The sequence below is a fragment of the Anastrepha ludens genome, chromosome 4, assembly GCF_028408465.1.
Source record: "Anastrepha ludens isolate Willacy chromosome 4, idAnaLude1.1, whole genome shotgun sequence".
NCBI lineage: Eukaryota > Metazoa > Arthropoda > Insecta > Diptera > Tephritidae > Anastrepha > Anastrepha ludens.
In genome coordinates, this window is record NC_071500.1 from 86,637,922 (window position 1) to 86,659,452 (window position 21,531).

The following is a 21,531-nucleotide window of genomic DNA, read 5'->3' on the forward strand; positions in this document are numbered from 1 at the left end:
GGTTAAAAGTTTATTGATAACTTCTTACAAAAAAAAAGAAAAAGTTATTGCAATAAATTTGCAATTTTTTCTATGCCTAAATTTAAATTTAAGGCAATAGCTTGTTACATTTATTGCAAGAAAAAATTATTATTAAATTTATTTCGTAAACCTTCCAACCAAAAAAACAACAACTTATAAGAGCAATCTAGATACACTGAAAAAAAAAAAAAATGTTTGGAACATTTTTTTTTGAGTTCTCGTAATTTTTACCAAAGTTCCTCGATAAAAAAATTTAAAATTTTAGAGGTTTCATAATTTTGAGTTCCTTGCTGGTATACTTATGCTGGTATGCTTATCATCACACAAAATATTTTATTTTAACAAAAAAGTTAATAAAAAAAGAATCGAGGACTGATTTTGCGTCACCTTATATAACAGCTGAGAAGGAAACAAATGTGCCTTCTAACAGTTAAAATCAAATTTAATACAAAAAAATTATTGCTTTTTTAGTAAAAAAGTTATTCAAAATTTTGCGCCACCATTTATTTATAACACATGAGAAACAAACAAATGCCCCAACAAACAATTGGAATTAAATTAAAAAAATAACTGCAAAATAATTATTTTTTATTTAGGGAAAAAGTTATTAAAAAAAAAACGGATGATTAATTTTGTACCACCTTTTTTATCACATGAGAAACAAACAAATGTCCCATAAAACAGTTGGAATTGTATTAAGAAAATACTAGTCAGGAAATTATTATAAATAATTAAAAAAGGGTGAATAATTTTGCGCCATATAAACCTTTTTGCAAAACAAAAAAAATTATTTTGTAATAACTAAAAATTATTGAGTTTTCACAAATACTTCAGTCTAAATATTTAGTTTTATTTCTTTTTTTTTTTGCAGCATGGATATTTGCCGTTGGGATTTCAGCAATGCCACCGAGTTAGTCTCATTTCGTTGGTTAATCATTGCAATGATTTATATAGCGACAATAATATTAACGATCTGCTCCGATTCAATTGACGAACGACTCTATTACAGCAACAATGCGAATGTGACGCTAACGCAAGAGGAAATGGTAAGTTAGTAATGACAAAGAAGAGGTCAATAGAATATTAAAAAAATATATAAAATAAAATAAGAATAGAGTGAGAAAATTTAGGTCGAAGCGATGGTTAACCAGCTCTAACAAGCGAATTTTTGAGAAAGCCAAGAGTTAAAGAGTTCAACATACACAGCTGTAGATCGCTCAATATTAAGTTACGGATTCTTAGACTTTTGAGAAGCTCTTCGATACTAAAGTAAGATTCACTGACTGAAATGAGAATGTGATTTGCGCAAGCCCTTAACGTTACAGCACAGGGCCTTTCAGTTTCTGCTGAGAGACTTTGAGAGATAATTTCAGAGTCATTCGAACATTCTTTGCTTTGATCTACTTAAGACAAAAGTGGATATTCTTCGCTGGCTGTTTGCTAATTTATAAGTATTCGTTTTTACCAGTTGTCATAGGGATGGTGAGCTTTAAGTTTACCGCTAGAATAATGAGATTTTTAGTGTGCATTTTCCGGGTCATTATCCCTCTGGCGTACACAGTAAAACCATGCCGAATATTCTCGCCATAATTTGTTTTTCTTCTGTTAGGGAATTTGAAATTTATCTGTTGCGATTTAGAGCATAACTAAAATATAGTTTGTGGATTTTTGTTTTTAAATACATAACTTCAATTGAACGTTAAATTGCAGTTTCATACATTAATTCTATAATTTTTTTCTTCTTCTCCACGGAGCAGTATAGCAACAGCGTATTGAGCGTATGGAGTAGTTTGTCGGTGACGCGCAGCATTGGCGCCATCTGTGGTTGGATAATGATCGGTTTGACGCCACATGAGGATCTACTCTACGAACATTTGCTGGATCTAACCAAATACCAAATGACAAATAACTGAATGTTGAGTGATGAGTGATGATGGCAAAGAGCGGAGAGAAGGTGTGATCAAAACGAAAGGCAATACTAAAAACTAGCTAAGTGGAAAATATTCTATTATATTATATAAAAAAATTGTACAGTTAGGTTAAAGAAAGTAATAAAATTATTTAGGCAAAACCGAAAGAGCAAAATAAATGCCCGAAAAGCAAAAACAAATGTGAAATGTGAACATGTGAAAAGTCTTCTAAAAGGAAACAAGTACTTGAGAGTAAATATAAAATGAAACTTAAGCATAAACAATATATATATAAATTATAGTATGATTAAGCTTGATTTTTTGTTTCTGGCAAAATCGTAAAACAAAATTGTTATTAACTTAGAGTACTAAGAAGTTTTGTTGTACACTGCAAGAACTGCTACAAAAAACATTAAATGTAATGCTTGAAAAATGTACTTTTCATTTTCTTTTCTTACAGCAACAAATATTTTTTATGAAATTAAATTGTGTGTAACCTTGCAAATAACAACACAAAAAAAATAGAAAAACACAAACAACATATATATGCAATTAAAGCTTTAAAATATGATATAGATTTATGTGAAAATTATTATGCCATTATAATCGAAATGGAAAAAATTGTGAAATTATACTTAGAACCATGTAAGCCCTTCAAAGGCCGCTAGAATCAACCGAAACCAAAAAATGACCCAAACACAAAATTTAAAAAATTAAATAAAATATAAAAACAAAAACCAAAACTATAAGCATAATTTAGAAGATAGGTTTAGCAGCAATACACAAACAAAAGAAAAAATAGTTACGCATGAATGTAAATATATATATATAAAGATATATAGATACATATATATAAAAACAATAATAAATATTTATATAAATTTGTGTTGTAGTGCGCACTGTTAACTAAATTCTCAGTGCTTTCAATAACTTTTAATTTTATTAAGTACCAAAAAAAACCATTATAAAAAAATAAAAAAACGCAACTCAAGTACATTTACATTTTAGAAAACTATATGTGAATGCTCACACGCACACAAAAGTATATTATTTTAAAATTTCCAAAACATGCAAAAACTGCAAAGAATTTAAACACTCAGTTAATATTTGCTACAAAAACAAAAAATAGAAATTTAAGAAAATTTCGCAATTGCAAAGATGTTTGTGATTTTTTGACCAGCTTCAAAAGTTCTTTTGTAAATTTTACAGTTTTATAATGCAGCCTACTTTTCCCAGGATAAAAAGATAATAAAAACACTTAGATGTTACTTTGAGTGCTCTGTGTGTAGAAATTGTTTACTTGCTTTGTAATGAAATTAACAGACAAACAAAAAAATAAACAAATATATATACATATATATAATAGATATATAAATAGATATTATTATACACATACATATATGAATATAGAAATTTATAGGAAGAGGCAGCGAAATTAAACATTACCTGGCGAAAAAATACTTTAAGAAGAAACTATCTAAAGCAACTATGAAGAGGGTGGCGATTCTTTTTACCCAGCAACATTACGAAAATGGTTACAAGTCTTTTTATGTATTAAATACAAGGTGTCGCAAAATTAATTACCCCATCGGAAGATTTATAATTTTTGCAAATGGCGTTGCATGTCAATCATATTTGACACTTGTGAAGCTTGTGAAGTAAACAGCCACAGTATAGTATACAAATCGGCAAATAATGGAGCGCGTACAGGTCAAAATACCAGCTTACCATCACATTAAATATTTTGGTTTAGCAAAACAGTTAATAAAAAAAAAGAAAAAAAATACAAAGCTAATTTTGCGCCAACTTATATAACAGCGGAGAAACAAACAAATGTCGCTTTTAATAGTTGGAATTAAATTTAAAAAATGACTGCAAAAAGTCAAAAAAATGATTAATTTTTTATATATAACACATGAGAAACAAACAAATGCCACAAACAAACAGTTAGAATTAAATTTTAAAAACAACTGGAAAATATTTTTTTATTTTGGGAAAAAGTTATTAAAAATTGATGATTAATTTTGCGCCACCTTACTTAACACATGATAAACAAACAAATGCCCATCAAACAGTTGGAATTAGATTTTAAAAAATTAATGCAAAATAATTATTTTTTATTAAAAAAAATATTATTAATTTTTTTAGCAAAAAAGTTATTAAAAAAAGGATGATTAGTTTTGCGCCACCTCATATAACACATGAGAAATAAACAAATGCTCCACCAAACAGTTGGAAAAAAATTTCAAAAATTACTGCAAAATATTTTTTTTATTTAAAAAAAAATGAATAATTTTTTTAGTAAAAAAGGTATTTAAAAAAAAGGTATCTAGAAAAATGATTTTTTTTATTTAGTGACAAAATGTTTAAAAACCAATTAAAAAATGGTGATTAATTTTGCTCCCCTTTTTATTACAGTTGGAATTAAATTTTAAAAATTACTGCAAAAATAAATATCTTCTATTTAGTGAAAAAATTATTCACCAACAAAATTGGATGCTTAATTTTGCGTTACCTTGTACATTTATTAGCTTGTACCCCAAACAAAATTCAGTCGATTATTTTGCATAGAGGTGCAACTCGCAAAAAAAAAAAAATAGTGTTTTTCCAACGCATTATAAAATCGAAACAAACATTAAAAAAAAAAATCAAAAATAACGCGAAAAATCTCATTGTTTCTTGCGTGTACCCTAATGTGCATTTATTAGTTTGTACCACAATCGATGATTCACACGCCAAAGTTATCGTTTGATGTGATTTATGGATTGGTGATATAGTGAGTGCTAAAATAAGTTTTGCGTATTTTATTTTTCTTTTCATTTCCATTTGTTATTGCACATTAAAAAAACCAATAGAAAAATCGATACAAATCGATATTAAACTGTGATAAATATTAATTCCTGAGTAATTCCTATAAGCAACCAAGTAATATGTATTTGCGCCTAAACCTAAATCGGCGTTTACATTGGGGCGGATCGATGTATGTGCCCTCCAAATGATCGTCTATCGGTCATAGCAGAAAATTACAATGCGAAGCTACTGGATTTGTGCACTCATAGTAGCATTCACCAGAGGACTTTTGATCTGCACAGATGTTTAAAACTGCCTTGCCCTAAAATTTATTTCTATTTTATTATTAAATATCATCTTAAAGTTCAATTCTATTTTCGTATTGTTGATGGGCAATAAAAACAAAAATTTTTTTTTGTAAATATAAACAAACACTATTTTCTACATAAGTAAACGTAAAAGTAGTGAATATTTGTGTATAGTGTGAATGAAACTGCAGGAAATTTAAATGGTTACGAAATCCTTTCAATTATGTTAATATTTTTTTAAAAAGAAAATTATATACAGAAATCATTTTAATTGAAGCAGAAATGTAAGAAATGTATTAAGTATTTTAATTCATAATTCATATTTTATATTTCATATTCCAAACTTCAAATTTCAAATTGAAATTAATTCATAATTCATAATTCATATTTCTTATTTCAAATTTCAAGCTTCAAATTTAAAATTTCATAATTCTTAATTCATAATTCATAATTCACATTTCTTATTTCAAATTTTAAATTTAAAATTTTAAGTTTCAAATTTAAAATTTCATAATTCTTAATTCATAATTCATAACTCAGGATTCATACCTCATAATTTATAATTCATAATTCATAATTCATAATTCATAATTCATAATTCATAGTTTATAATTCATAATTTATAATTCATAATTTATAATTCATAGTTCATAATTCATAATTCATAATTCATAATTTATAATTCATAATTCATAATTCATAATTCATAATTCATAATTTATAATTCATAACTCATAACTCATAATTTATAATTCATAATTCTCATTTTATATTTTATATTGTAAAATAATTCGTACTTGATTCGTGGTTCATAATTCATAATTTACACTTCATAATTCAGTTTTCATATTTAATTTTAATTTCATAATCCATAATTCATATTACATAAATCACATATTTTATATTTTATATTTTATATTTTATATTTTATATTTCATAATCCATAATTCAAACTTCCTCTTTCATACTTAATATTTCATGTTATTAATTATTATATTGACAGCAAGTAAAAAATACTAAAAAAATTTAGAACTCTGCAAAAGCTATGATTCGTAAAAGTAAGTTTTCATGATTCGTTTTGAAAGTTAGAAATTGTTGGATAAAAATATTTACTAAATTGTAAAAAATTGGAAAACTATAAAAAGTTCATTCATTTTTAAATTGCATTAACCGCCTACATACATACGTACATCTATAATATGGTTGCTTATAAAGGATGGTTAAGTTTTAAGGGCCGGTGTTGATTTTGAATAAAATACAATTTTTTTAGGAAATTATTGTAACTATTCTTTACTAAGATAATATTGGTTTAGCTCAATTACGTATAGAACAAAATATTGGCCAAATGGCCGACGCGGCCTCGGCGACACACCTCCATCGGATGGTCCAAATTTTCGATGACGCTGAGGCATAATTGAGGTTCTATGCCGTTAATGTACCGAATTATCTCATCCTTTAGCTCTTGAATTATTGTTGGCTTATCGACGTACACCTTTTCTTTCAAATAACCTCAAAGAAAGAAGTCCAACGGTGTCGAATCACATGATCTTGGCGGCCAATTGATATCGCCTCGACGTGAGATTATTCGGCCATCAAGTTTTTCACGCAAAAGAGCCATTGTTTCGTTAGCTGCGTGACAAGTGGCACCGTCCTGTTGAAACCACATATCGTCCACATCCATATCTTCCAATTCGGGCCATAAAAAGTTCGTTATCATCTCACGATAGCGAATACTATTCACAGTAACTGCCTGACCGGCCTCATTTTGGAAAAACAGTCACTCTTTGTGGGTTCATTGGTTTTTAGGAATCACTCTTGGATTATCATTCGCCCAAATGCGGGAATTCTGCTTATTGGTGAGGTGAAAATGTGCCTCATCACTGAAGATGATTTTCTCCGATATGCATTTTGATTTGAACGCCCGTTTTCATAATAAGTCTGAATAACTTTAACGCGTTGCTCGATTGTGTGTCTTTCCATGGTTCAAATTGAGTTAGTCTGAAATTGAAAAATGTTAAATGAAATGCAAAAAACTTGACGTTTAGGTGTGGTTCACATTTAACACCGGCCCTTGAAATTTAACCACCCTTTATATCATATTTATTTGGCTATAACATTAAATAATATTTACTCCTGCCTTAAACGCATAAATACATTTCTGCTTTGTATTTGTATTTGTAATACATAACCACTTATATACGTAAGTATTTATATGAACTATACAGAAGTTGTGTATGTATGTATATGTAAAATTATATTTATATTGTGTGCGTTCTTGAGTTCTGCGTTAATTATATTATTATATATTCAAAAGAAAAAAAGAAGAAAAATACAAAAGAGAGAAGAAAATATTAATATTAAAATATAAGCTTCAATATTCATTGAAAAATATTGTATTATAATCAAGTACTACCTACTACAGAAGAAAATAATAATAACAATAATTATATAAGGATAATAAAAAAGAACAGAAACAACAACAAGAAATGTAACAATAAATATTATTATGCGCATATTTGAAAAAATGTTAAAAAGAGCATCGTTGGTTTTATTCCAAATATCGGACAACGACAAATTTCCCTCATGTAAGTATAAGGTCCAGTGCACACGCACACGAGGCCTTCATAAACGTAGCCAATGACTAAAAATTATGTATAAAATTTCTCTATAAATAATATATACAAACGTTCCAGCTCTCGATACGATACCTGCTGGTGGTAGCAAAGGAAAAGAAACGCTTCCTTTACATTGGAAAGATTAGATGGGGAAGGACTTAAGGTCACTTGATTTATTAAACTCAACCATAATCGATTAAGCCGCCGCGTAGCCGAATGGGTTGGTGCGTGACTACCATTCGGAATTCACAGAGAGAACGTCGATTCGAATCTCGGTGAAAACACCAAATTTAAGAAAGTCTTTTTTCTAATAGCGGTCGCCCCTCGACAGGCAATGGCAAACCTCCGAGTGTATTTCTGCCATGAAAAAGCTCCTCATAAAAATATCTGCCGTTCGGAGTCGGCTTGAAACTGTAGTCCCTCCATTTGTGGAACAACATCAAGACGCACACCACAAATAGGAGGAGGAGCTCGGCCAAACATCCTAAAGGGGTGTACGCGTCAATTATACATACATACAATCGATTAAGCGGCCATCGCGTCAATGAAGAAAAAGACGCTTGAGACGGCTCACAATAGCGCATACTGTCAAACCCAATTTTTGAACCCCGTTCACAATTGCCTTATTTACTATGTAGCTCACATAGCACTGCATACCTAAAAGTAAAGATTATCCGATCTCAAACGTTGAACGTGAGCGCCGATAAGTTGAATGCCGGTTGTAGATTTTGACCGCAGTCTTGTAGCGTGCTTTCGCTTTCATCCTTGGTTGGGTTAGCTGTAGGCTCATTCTTACTCACAGAGCTGGCACCATCAAGCTTCACCGGAGAGCGAAGTGAAGCTTCTTCTTCGCTGGTATTCACGTTTGAAACACTTTCCAGGTCCGAGTCTTCGCGGACTATGGCACCTGTGCGTTGTATAGCGCTCCCGTTACAGTAGAGGTTTGGTCGCTAGAGTAAGTATTTGAATTCATCTTTTTCGTACGACTACCTGCTCGACAAGGAAAGCGCAGTGGTCTAAGTAGTATAAAGGGGAATTTAAATGGTCCACCACTGCAGCCATGCCGTGTCAAGGCCACAGTTACTCCCTAAGGTGGCCCGGTGTTAGAGAGGCGCCGTTAAGATACAGCCGGTCTGGTAAACCCCCAGGTTGCAAACCATCCAATGGGCATGGTGTCGCATAACACCCTGGATTAAGGGGTGGGCAAGGAGAGGAAATGATGGGATGACGGGGGTTTAGGAATAACAAGGGATCTTCGTCAATCTTTTCAAAATATCCAAACGCGGCGCAGAAGGCTTTTCTTTTTTCTTACTGAACATGGCTGCCATCTGTTCCCATATGAATTTTATGTTCTCAAGTTTAAAAGAAAATTATCAGTAAAATATTGAGTACGAGTATGAAACGATTAAAATGTTTGCAGTGCACAGCTTTTCTTCGTAACATAGCGAATGCACGCACCTATTAAAGCTTCTAAAAACTTCTTAAAGCTTTAATGCAAAAGCTTTATTCCCATTGATTGCTAAAAGGCTTATAATTAGGCTAATGTGACTTGCAAGCTTCTGAAAATGCTTCAAGTTATTAAATAATACATATTGAAAACCTTGGCTGCTGATGTTTCAAGCTTTCTATATATGCTTGTATAGGCTGCCCAGAAAAGTTTCCATTATAACAAATTACTAACTATCGGTTTTTACGCAGGTTGCCTGCGCTTTATATGAACATTTTCCGTGATTTCTTTAATAAACTGTTAAGGGTCATTAATGTATATACTTGAGATTGGAAATGCTTTTTCCCGAAGTGATTTGCAGATTACGAGATCTTTGAACGGTCGCAAGAAAATACCAAAATTATTTATTCTTCCCTTCATTATTTTTGTAGAGTGAATTGCAAAAATTTGATTAAACCAAATACTTAGTACGGCAATTTAAATTTTTTGTAGAATATTTATTTGAAATTTCGTGAGTATGGTCACTGTGGAAATTCGTCGTGAATATAGGCAAGATACTGATATTCAATCTGTGAAGTAAATTAGTAGACCATCGGGTGTTATGGCAGAGGGCTCTATTGTGCACTACTGGAGGCTTCAAGGATGCCAAATATTGAACAAAAACGCTATGAAGTGCATTAGTAAACTGTTAACTGTTAATTACGCCCTCAACAAAATAAATAGAGCCTGGAGCATATCGGTGGACGCTCAGCTCCAAACTAATACACTGTGAGAATGTTTTAACTTGTTTTGAACTCAGTGCACTTCATAACGCTCACACAGTCTACGTCACAAAAATGGCACAGTTCCGGCCTCTACTGGCTTTGGAAAATATTAAAGTATATGTCAGAGCTTCCATTTCTCGAATAATATATTTTACGAAGATTAGCTCATAAGCCGTAAGATAGTTACAAAAAAAAACTTTCCAACAAATAAAACTTTGGAAATGAAGGAAGGAAGGAAGGTGAATTGTTTGAAGTACCTCTCTGGCACACCTCAAGTAAAACGCCGTTTTGATACCATTTTAAGACTTTGAACAGGCAGATATCTACAGAGCTAGAGCTGCTGATGTAATGAAGAAGATTGATGGGATTCGTGTTGGCACACTATCCAGCTTGTCGAAGAAAGGAGCACCCAGTGACCATAATCGTTTAGCTGCCAAACCCAGACATTTTCAGAGAAAGCGCTCAACAGTCTGCTTCTCCGAAAGGTCTTCACAGCTTTTGCAATGTGGGTTAAATGGTAAACCTAGCTTTACCGCGTGTGGGCCGATCGTCCCATGACCGGTAAATACAGCTACGAGTTTGAAAATTGAATAGCGTGGAGTCCGCCGTATGTTTTGAATCCTTCTTTTATTGCACTAAAAGTCAAAGGGAAGGGAGCGCATGAAAAAATGGAGCTACAACTTTTCTGCGCTTTCTTGATAAATAAGTTGTGCAATTCCCCTTTCAAGTGGATGTCGATATCTGGGTAGGATACCTCTGAGACTAATTGAGTCGGCTTCTACCTGCCAAACTCATCAGCAATTTCAGTTCCCTCTATGCTCCTCTGCCCTGGAACCCAGATCAGAGAAATGTTAACTGCATATCCAAGAGATTTGATCTCCTCCTTACAGAAGTTTAGTAGTTTGAATCTGTACAATGGCGTCCTTGGCGACCTTGGTCACGGCTTGACTATCGGATAAATGTTATATTAATATCTCAATTTCTGCAATTTTGACGAAAAAGATCAATTGGATGTTTTAGAGAAAACCCCTGCTCCGACTTCCGATTCCATTTTAAAACCCCGTCAGTAAAGACTGAGCTACTAGCTTCAGTGCAAATTTACCACTTGTTCCAATCCGGCCTACTTGGAAAGATTACCCTAGCACGACGCTCAATCTCCTGTTTATTTAGGGAAAGATCTGCCCAAAGTTCGGAGAAATACGGTTTCAGCTACTTGAAAATATTAACATGTCCCTTGAGAGATTGTCTTTTTTAATCTGGTTACACCTTGAACAGTCATGGAAATAGGCAAACCCTTTTGACATATGCCGATTATAGCTCATACCACGTGTTGATGAGTGGTTAATGAGAAAACATTTAAGATACCGACTACCACCTCTCGCTTTGGCTCAGTGGAAATGGCTTTGTTCAGGAATACCTGCACCGTTTTAAGCTGGCAGACAACCCCTTCTGCCCAAATTGCCCGAATACTCACGAGCACGCAGAATACGTCTTTTTTTATTGCGGCTGCTTCAGAGAGGAATGAGTTATCCTGGAACAAGCCCTATCCAAAAGTTTTTCTTTTGTGGTTCCAGGGTAGAGTTACCCGAGGTGGAGGATTGTTATAGTATTAGTGGGAGCATGCCCCACATACCATTGGTGTGACGGCACCTCTGAGATGTTTCTAAAATTATGAAAAAAAGTCCAGTCACACAATTCGTCTATGATGAATCGAAAATTACAAATGATTAGGCAGAAATTTTAAAATTACTTCACTTTTCAGTCCCATTATTTGAGAAGAATAATTTTCTGTTTGTTTTAGAACAGGCAATACATGCAATAAAAATCCCCATGCCATAAAAAATACAGTGACGTAGTATGCATATGCCAGATTGGGCAAAATTTACAATTTCCCACACTCAACAACTTGAGTGTTACTTTATTTGACAGCCAGTCCGTGCGCCTAAATTTATGTAACACTCAAATGGCTAAACGTCGATTTAAATGGCTCTTTGATATGTTAATTCTTTTTGGTCTGCAAAGGACAATGTAAGTGTAACCGCTTAAGCTAAAGATAATGTTGGCAAATGACCAGCAAAGTTAGCCAGAAGGTCGAATAGTCGTGGCAAATGTTTTGGGGGAAAAATTGAAAAGTTGTGCTGGTCGTTGGGCGGGAGGAAGTTATACAGGTATACACATATAAATCTCTTGGAACAAATAGTTAAATTAACATACATTTTCTTTGAGTGGTAATGAGTTTTAAGTTTAATGTTTTTTTTCTTTTTATCTTAGTGAAAAATTGCTCCATGATGATGTGTGGGTACTTAGAAACAAAATGTTCTTAAACTGAATTTTTAACGCGCTTATTTTTTTTTGCAATTTTTTTTTGCTAAATATGAAAGGTGTTTTAAGATCTTTAATTGGTTTTTAAGCATTTTTCACCTTTTTGCTTGTGAGCTTTCTTAGTTTTATTTTCTAAATATTTTTACTTGCATGGCGGGAAATTTGGTCGTGAAAATATGCACGTAAACTGGTGTTAGGATGAACTTAAACTTTTGAATTTTTTTGTTGAAAATTGTTAATCAGAATTTTTTTGTATTTATTAGATATTTGATACAAATTTTAATATAGGTGAATAAAATTAATGTTGCAGATTAAGTAGTTGGTTGGTTGGTTAGAGTGGTGATTCATCCAGAATCCAACTAGCGCTTCCGCACCATTTTGTTGCCACATCCTCGTTACCAACTTATTTAACAGTTACTTACAGCAAGACTATATCCAATCTGTGCGGTTTAGGAACCTTATTAGACTGTTGACGTCTATGCCAGACAGTTGCTCGAGACTCTCGAACAGCGGTTTGCCTAGGTTTAACATTCTGTTCTTCCATAGGGCTGGGCATTCACAGAGGAAATGGAAGATTGTTTCCTTTTTCTCCGGTTGTTTACAACTATGACAGTATGTGGTGTGAGGGATGCCCATTTTGGCGGCTTGTTCTCCGATAGACCAGAAGCCGTTAGTCTACAGGCGTCCCGTCGTTTCATGTTTATCAATGTCGACGATTGCTTGAGGTTGTAGGTGGGCCATAACATCCTGCTAATTTTGCATTTCGTTTGGTCTCTCCATCTACAATCTGCGATTCGAAGGTATTTTAGGGAAATCGCATTTTTGACTGCACCTAATAGTGTGAATACCGATTCTGCAAGAGCGTTATTCATGGCAGATCCCCATCTTGCCAGTTCAGCTGCTTTTTCGTTACCTTCTATGTTTCGGTGTCCCGGGACCCAAATTAACGTTACTTTATGGTTTTCACTCAAGGTGGTGAGACTATTCCTACTTTGCTCCACCACTTTAGAGGTTGTTGTAGCCGATTCCTGTCCCGGGACCCAAATTAAGGTTACTTTATGGTTTTCACTCAAGGTGGTGAGGCTATTCCTACTTTGCTCCACCACTTTAGAGGTTGTTTTAGGCGATTCCAGTGTTTGGATTGCAGCTTGGCTATCCGAAAGAATAGCGATATTGCCCTTAAAAGAGAAATCCGTGTTTAGTAGTCTACAAGCTTCCCCAATTGCCAGTACTTGCGCCTGGAAGACACTGCTGGTATAAGGGAGACGCACAGATTTTTCAATTCCAAGTCTGTGAGAATATATACCAGCTCCAACACCACAATCCATTCTACTGCCATCTGTATAGACTGTGGTGGCGAAGTTGTTTAGAGAGAATCCCTTATTCCATTCTTCCTTAGATGGAAAGAGAGTGGCAAAATTCCTATTGAAAGTTACCGTTGGGACGATGTAGTCAGTCCTCACCGAGATTAACTGAGCTTGTCGCAATAATAGACTAGCGTGACCATACGTTTTTTCTTTCCAGCGCCCCGCTTCATTTAACCTAAATGCACTCATGGTTGCCGTCTTCTTTATATGAAGGTCTATTGGAATGACGTGTGCCAGTGCATTGATAGCCTCTCTAGGACAATATCTTATTGCACCGACCGTTATTGCACAGGCTGATCTTTGTATTCTGCCGAGTAATTTGGTATTGTACTCCCCCCCTTGAGCTTTCTACCAAACTACCGATCCATACGATAGGATAGGTCGTATAACCGCCTTATACAGCCATAATGTATGCTTAGGTTGTTGAAGACCCCATCTTCTTTCAATTAAGTAGTACTGAATGTAATGAATTATGAAGTATCAAAGACGTTTTTGTATAATTTACTTAGACATTTTTTAGGTTTTTACTTTGAAGTATAACACTATTAGTTGGTATTTGAGTTGTTATATTAACGACGAATTGCATATTTATTGCAAAATTTTAGTGTAACAATTTGCGGTCTTGGTTCTTGTTATTATTAACACTGCTGCACGTGAACATAACTCAGAGAAGCTTCAGTGATTTCTTCAATATTAAATGCTTGCCACTTTGGGCTTCATCCGAACGGCCATACGTCAATGTGTAGAGAAATCTCAATGGCAGGTACGCATGGAATTTTGAGTGGTACTCGTCTCACAAAAGCTCCAAATACATCCAATTTGATAAATTCCTTCAACCAAACCAAAAACCTTCATAGAGAAATGCTTTATTACCAAGCAAACAGGAAGATGGCATATGCACATAAAAATATGTGAATTTATATATGTACAGGGTCCGGCACTCGAAGTGTAACTAATTAAAAAGGCCATAAATTTAGTTTGCAGAATTTCTTTTATTCAATTCAAAGTAAAAAATGTGTGCAAATAATATAAAATTAAGAATCAATTTACTTTCGGGGGCGAAGAACACGGTTTACTTCACTCTTTAACCTTTTGTTTTGATTTAGAACCATGGTGATATACCTAAGTCTCAACCATAGTGATGAATCCAGTATATATATTTTGTTGAGTTTTTAATTGTAAAGTTTTAACTTTTTTTCTATTATTTATTTATTTATATTTCTTTGCTGAAGACTGCTTTGTAGATGGGGTTTTTCTACTAAACCTTTAAATTCCTTAAGAAACAGAAAAATTTTAAATGTTTTTGTTTTTGTTTTTACTCGCGTCTTGTCATGTCTTTGTTTTCAATGTGCGTCGTCTGAAATTAATGGCTGTTCGCTTGCTTGTAACCCACATTTTCATGTTTTTGAATACACACTTACATGCTTAGATTGGTTTTTGTATGTCCACATGCATACATGCACACTTAAACCCTTTACGAACACCCTAGTAATGACAGCAGTAAAATAAGGCACATAAATTATTTCTCAATGAGGTCAATTTTTCTAATTAAAACACTTCTCGTAAACACGTGTTTAGATGAACTTAATTGCATACGACGAGCGATGGTACGCCCATGCATGGAAGGACAAATTTCACAAATACGCAGTGATGATAGGGTGTTCCATTGTGATTAAGATAGCTAATTGAAATTAAAAAAAGGCAAGTGCCTATTTGAAAAGTTCTAATTCTGTTTATTGTGAGAATGGATTTAAGTAAAAACAACACAAAAAACCAAAAAAAAAAAAAATAAACAACCAGGTTAAAGTCGGAAAATTATCTAAGAGGAAGTCGACGTACCATTAGGCGTCATCAAGTAAAAGTTTAGAAACTTATTCACATAGTTCCTAAGTTATAGGGATCAGCTTTAAAACGTCGAATGATTGCGCGCTGGTGCGGCTTTCTGAACCAAATAAAAAAAAGCTTTGCAATTGTCATCACTTCCACAGTTTCTAAGAGATAGCTCTATATTTTTTTAGCGAGGATATCTCTGAGAATGTCTAATGGTATTGGTAATGGTTGTACCGGTTAGGCTAAGGCCTTTATGCACTCCCACCAGAATGATCAATTGGGCGCCCCTAATTACTTAATTATAATTATTTAGTATACCGAGCAATCTAACCAGCTCCTTAGGAGGGAGCAATTGTAGGTCTTCCTCCTCTAGTAGATACGAGACCAGGATACTGAGTCTCCTGTGGCCTAATGCCTCACAGTTGTTGATTAAGTGTTCTATAGACTCCTCTTCATCACAGCCGAACCTGCATGAATGATCTTATACTACAGGGTTGCCAATATTCGACGGACCCATCTGGCAATCCTGTATCTTTTGACAGAGACGTCAGATTGCTTAATGACATACCGCGTTTGAAGCGTCAGTCCAAGCAGATTTTTACCATGGAACAGTACACGCCACTCGAGCGCTCCCAAATTGTTGAAATTTACATTCAACAAAAGAAGTCAATTGTGAAAACTTAACGTGCGTATAAAAAATTAAATAATGTGAAAAGTGCGCCTTCTAAGAACACTATTAAACGTTTGTACGTTGTTCCAATGGTGATGCTCTCTCTAATCCAAAGAGGCTAAATAAAAATCGACCAAGGCGTTGCCAAAGACATCCCAAAATCGCCGTTTTCAGCAGTTGGGCATTGCTCGGACCACTTTACAACGAATTATCCGCATTGATTTGCATTTATTCTCGTATAAGATTCAATTGAGTTTAAGTATTTATTATAGGCCAAGTGACCTATAAGTGCAGAGTAATCTGAAGCCCTTTTTATCTAGGGTTACAGCAGATTTTGCTATGTATGCATTGAAGTTGAACGACTTCTAGGAGTGATCAAGGCCGCTTGTGCCGTTCCAGAGCTCACTGATTTTAGTTTGGATCCATTTTTTAGTTTCCTGTTTTATATTATTTTTGTTAAAGCCGGAAAATGGGGTTGGTCTAATAAATATTCCTTCTGCCCATTTTTTGGCATAAAAGTCTGCCTTCTCGTTTCCTTCGTGTCCCTCATGTGCTGGTACCCACATCAGTCAGATATGATTATGAGTGACCAGTTTGTTGATCGCTACACTCTTTTAAGACGTTTGACTTGAATGTGAAGCTTTTCAAGGCTTGGAGAACCGATTGGCGGTCAGAAAGTATTTTAATTTTTACTTTCTCGAACCCTCTTTTGGATATGATTTCCACTGTTTCCATTAAGGCGAAGAGCTCCGCATGGAAAGTCGTGGTATCTGCCTTTGAATGTCTAAAGAAAAGCCATAACGATTCATGAAATTTGGTCGAGACAAAGAGGATGTTCTACATGTTTACATACTTATATATATAGTCCTGCTTACTCGTTTTTTGTTTTTCAATTTCTAATTAAAAAGTTGGAAATTTTAATGAAAATTTTTAGAATTTGTTTTTGGTTTCCACAAAAGTTCGAAACTTTAATTTATAAGGTTTTTCTAGGAGAATGCATCATATTTTCATAAAAAACTTTTTAAAATAAGTAAGAAACAAATGAATTGAATGAGACTTGCCGATAAATCTCTTTGGTACAGTTATAAAACACACAGTAGGCTGGCGCTCCATTTCTGGTCATGTAAGATTATCAAAGACAAGTACGAGTAAAATTTGGGGCCTCTGACATGTAACCGCATACAATGACAACAAGATCGCACAAGTAAGCAACAGGCTGCGTGGAATGCGAAAAAAGGGAAAAATTAAAATAAAATATGTAAGAATTGTAAATGTAAAAAATCATCACACATGCAATGTATGAAGCAAAAATAACAAAATAATTGAGCGCAGCAACTAAAGCCTCGGATGCCTTAAAATTAACAGCTTCAGGTTACACACTCTACTAGCCATTCACACAGTACATTCACACGCGTCCAGCAGTGTTGTATGCCCACATGTGCTTACTCTTCTTTCTCAGCCACGTGGTTCAGGCGAGAGGACAGCGGGCGCTGACAACGCATTGCAGCTCCTATTACGTGATTGGTACAGCACCGATTTACACATAGAGACATCTGGAAGTGAGACACTGGAAACTTTCTCTTGATGTTTCATTCGAGGTCACACGGGCAACATTCGGTTCTTTTGAGTTTACTTCTTTAGCATCTTCTGGCTCGGATATATTCTACAATACGTGAAAATGTAAAGCGAAGAACGTTCGTCAACCGTTTCTTAAATATTTCAATGAATACGGCAAATTTGAATAATGAAATAATAAATATTAAACTTTTTTTCCTTTTTTAGTTATACAGGGTCCGGCACTCGAAGTGTAACCAATTTCAGATTGCTCACGCAGTTGATGCACGGGTATCAGCTGTCTGTTAGTTGGCTAAATGGCAGTCCAGAGTATTGTTTATAAGCGCGCAGAAGCATTTTGCCGAGAGTAAACGCGATAAAAGAAAATCAGCAATGGATTTCAAACGTAATAGTGTGATGGCTTTATATTTGGCTGGAAAATCACAACCAGCGTTTTTGTTTATCGCACCATTACTCGTTACAATGATAGTGGTACCATCGCGAAACGTAATGGAGGTGGTCATCAAAACACTGCAACGTCACGTGAAATGGTTCAAAATTGACGAAGCGCCAATCAAATGCAAAAGAACTGAAAATATCTGACCGTAGCATCCGCTGCATACTGAAAAATGATCTAAAAGTCAAGCCTTACAAGATCCAAAAGGCACTTGATCTCACACCAAAACAGCAACAAGTCAGACTTGAGAGAGCGCGGGAGTTGCTTTGCTTGGCCGAAAACGGTAATTTTCCGAACATTGTATTTTATGACGAGACGAAATTGAGCATTCGTAAACTCCCAAAACGATAGGGTTTATTTGACCGACCGTTCATATGAAAATTTGAGTCATCGATTGGCCACCAGGAGGCAGCACCCGCCACAGGTAGTCCTTTTCATCGAGCCTGGCATCAACCTTAATGTGAAATATTATCGGGAAAGTATTCTGGAGGTTGCTTTGAAGCCGTGAGCAGACAAACATTTCGGTGGCAGACCATGGACCTTCATCATCTCACAAAGCTCAAGTGAATCACGAATGGCTAAAAAACAACGTTCCGAACTTCATAACGTATACACAATGGCTCTAAATTCACCAGACGCGAATCCGATGGAATATTCTCTTTGGGCCATTTTGAGAAGCAAGGTCCGAACTAAAAGATTCACCAGTCTCGAGGCGGTGAAAAAAGTCATTGTCCGTGAGATTGTCACATTCGGGCAGCTTGCGATTCGCTTTTGTTCCATCTCCAGGCCATAGTCAAGACAAAAGGTGGTCATATCGAGCAAAACTAAATTGATTCGTAATTTTGCAATATTTTCACACAATTTTTCCTTTGAACTGAGTAAAAGTAATTTTCCAAACTAAATTTATGGCATTTTTAATTGGTTACACTTCGAGTGCCGGACCCTGTATATACTTAAACAAAAAAAATTAAATCGAAAATTTTTCACATATAAATACTTAACTTAAAATTAAGCCGAGTAAAAAAGAAGAAAACGAATGAATGAAATGGAATGAAAAAGAATCACAAAGCGTGTCGTCAGTACGTGAAATAAAATCCCTCTCTCTTCCTCGTCCGTCCTTCTCCCACCAACAAAATGTTGCCCTTCTAAAACTCCTCTATTTTTTATGTTATTTTAATCTTTTAGAATTAAGCCCAAACACTGTAAAATAATTTATGGTTGTGTGTTTTTTAATAATAAAATAAAATAAAATAAATATTTCCCTGTGTAAATCGGTACTTACTTGATTGGTACAGCTGACTGTAGTGACGCCAGCAAAAATGCTTTGATAAAGTAAGTAACAATTTACTCCACATATACTTGTGTATGCAGTTTTTGTTATGTCCATCATTTCGAGTTGTACGTTTTTGCGCTCCGGCTACTGCTGGAACATACACAATTTGTTCCGTATTTACTCTGTCCTTTCTTACGAGCTAGCAAGCACTGAGACTCTTTTTTGTAAATCCTCTTGATTCTCGTGCATAGTCTTACTTAGCTTTCTAGGTGTTGCGGTTGTTTTTGTTTCGGTGATATGCTAGCAACCGTTATGCTAAATTATTTGCCTCATGTGTCATGAACTACAACAACATGCTCAACTACCTGCCTTTAGCGTCGTACACAAGCGGCCAAATATCCAATTTGCGCAGCGCCAGCAACTAAATAGGAAATGGTGGGTGCTATAGCTGGATGCTGCTCGCTTGGGTGTCCACAATTCTTAAATAAATGGGAATTTCTAATGCTTTATGAAAAATTGAAATTTTTAGTAGAAAAGGGAAGTAAATAAAGGAGAGAATTATTCACAACCTAGATATGTCCTTTATGTGCTTTATTTATTAGTTGTGCAATTTTATGCTGGCTTGGTGGCCAACTTTGTGGAAAATGTTGGACGTTGATTAATTAAGGGCAAGCTTAGGTAATGTTGAGCAGATTTTGGTTGAAAAATAGGTTTTAAAATTTATGCATTAAATAAAATATTAAAATAAAAAATTATTTGAGGTGCACGTTTATGTAGAAGAAGAAGAAAATAAGAAGACGAAGAGGATGTTTCTATTTCTTCTTCTTCTTCCTGATTGACGCGATAACCGCTTACGCGATTTTAGCGGACTTTAACAATGTGCGCCGGCCGTTTCTTCAACGTGCTAACCGGCGGCAGCTGGAAACACCAAGTGAAGCCAAGTCCTTCTCCACCTGTTCTTTCCCACGCAGAGGGAAGCTGCAATCACCAGCTGGTACCGTATCCAATACTTTCAGAGCCGAAACGTTGGTATCGATTCGGACGGCATGACCCAGCCAACGTAGCCGCTCGATTTTTATTCGCTGCGCTATGTCTATGTCGTGGTAAACTCATACAGCTAATTTTTCTATCGCCTACGATATTCACCGTCAGCAACGTACAAAGGTCCAAAAATCTTCCGCGGAATCTTCCTCTCAAACACTTCAAGGGGCATTCGATGAGATTGCTTGTATCGTTCAGGCTTCTGCGCCTTACTTTAGGATGGGCATGATGAAAGCCTTATAAAGGGTTAGTTTTGTTCGTGGGGAGAGAGGACTTTACTACTAAATTGGGTACTTAGTCCAAAGTAGCACTTGTTAGCAAGAAAGATTCTTCGTTGGCTGACATTATTATCGGTGTTAATGCGGCCGCTGTAGCCGAATAGGTTGGTGGGTGACTACCATTCGGAATTCAGGGAGAACGTAGGTTCGAATCTCGCTGAAACAGAAAAATTAGGAAAACTTTTTCTAACAGCGGCAGCCCTTCGGAAGGCAATGGCAAACCTCCGAGTGTATTTCTGCCATGAAAAAGCTCCTCATAAAAAATATCTGCGCTTCGGAGTCGGCTTGAAACTGCAGGTCCCTCCATTTGTGGAACAACGTCAAGACGAACGTCTCAAAAAAGGGTGTACGCGCCAATTATATGTATATATATATATAATGCTGGTTCCTAGAAAAACAAAGTTCTTTACAATCTCGAAATCATAACTGTCAACAGTGACGTTGGTGCCGATGCGCGATTGCGGCGACTGTTTGATGACAAGAGGTATTTCGTTTTTTCCTTGTTCAACACCAGACCCATTCGCTTTGCAACGGATGCGACAATGTCTCTATCATCCGCATATGCCAAAAATTGTACTTATAAAAAATTGTGCCTGAGCGATTAAGTTCTGCGACTCGCACGATCCTATCCAACAACAGGTTAAAGAAGTCACACGATAGCGAGTTCCCCTGTCTGAAACGTATCAAACGGCTCAGAGCGGTCTTTCCCAATACCAAAGGCGCTGAACGTATTGAGCAACTTCACTTTGCATAGCCGTATTAGTTTTGTGGGGATACCAAATTCAGACATTGCGCCATATAAGTAACTCCTTTTCAAACTGCAGCATTGAAATCAATAAAAGCTGGTGTGTGTCGATTCTCCTTTCACGGGACTTTTCCAAGAC

At 35.1% G+C, this 21,531-nt stretch overlaps 1 protein-coding gene across 3 annotated transcripts in view; it reads left to right on the forward strand.

Moving 5' to 3' along the window:
* LOC128860072 (uncharacterized) overlaps window positions 1–2,703 on the forward strand; it is a 35,031-nt gene extending 32,328 nt beyond the window's left edge. For all 3 annotated transcript variants that reach the window (XM_054097316.1, XM_054097318.1, XM_054097315.1), the window contains 2 exons: window positions 893–1,067; window positions 1,779–2,703. In XM_054097316.1, the coding sequence (XP_053953291.1) occupies window positions 893–1,067; window positions 1,779–1,934 (331 nt within the window). In that variant the 3' untranslated portion in view covers window positions 1,935–2,703. The remainder of the gene's footprint in view (window positions 1–892; window positions 1,068–1,778) is intronic.
* The last annotated feature ends 18,828 nt before the right edge of the window (window positions 2,704–21,531 follow it).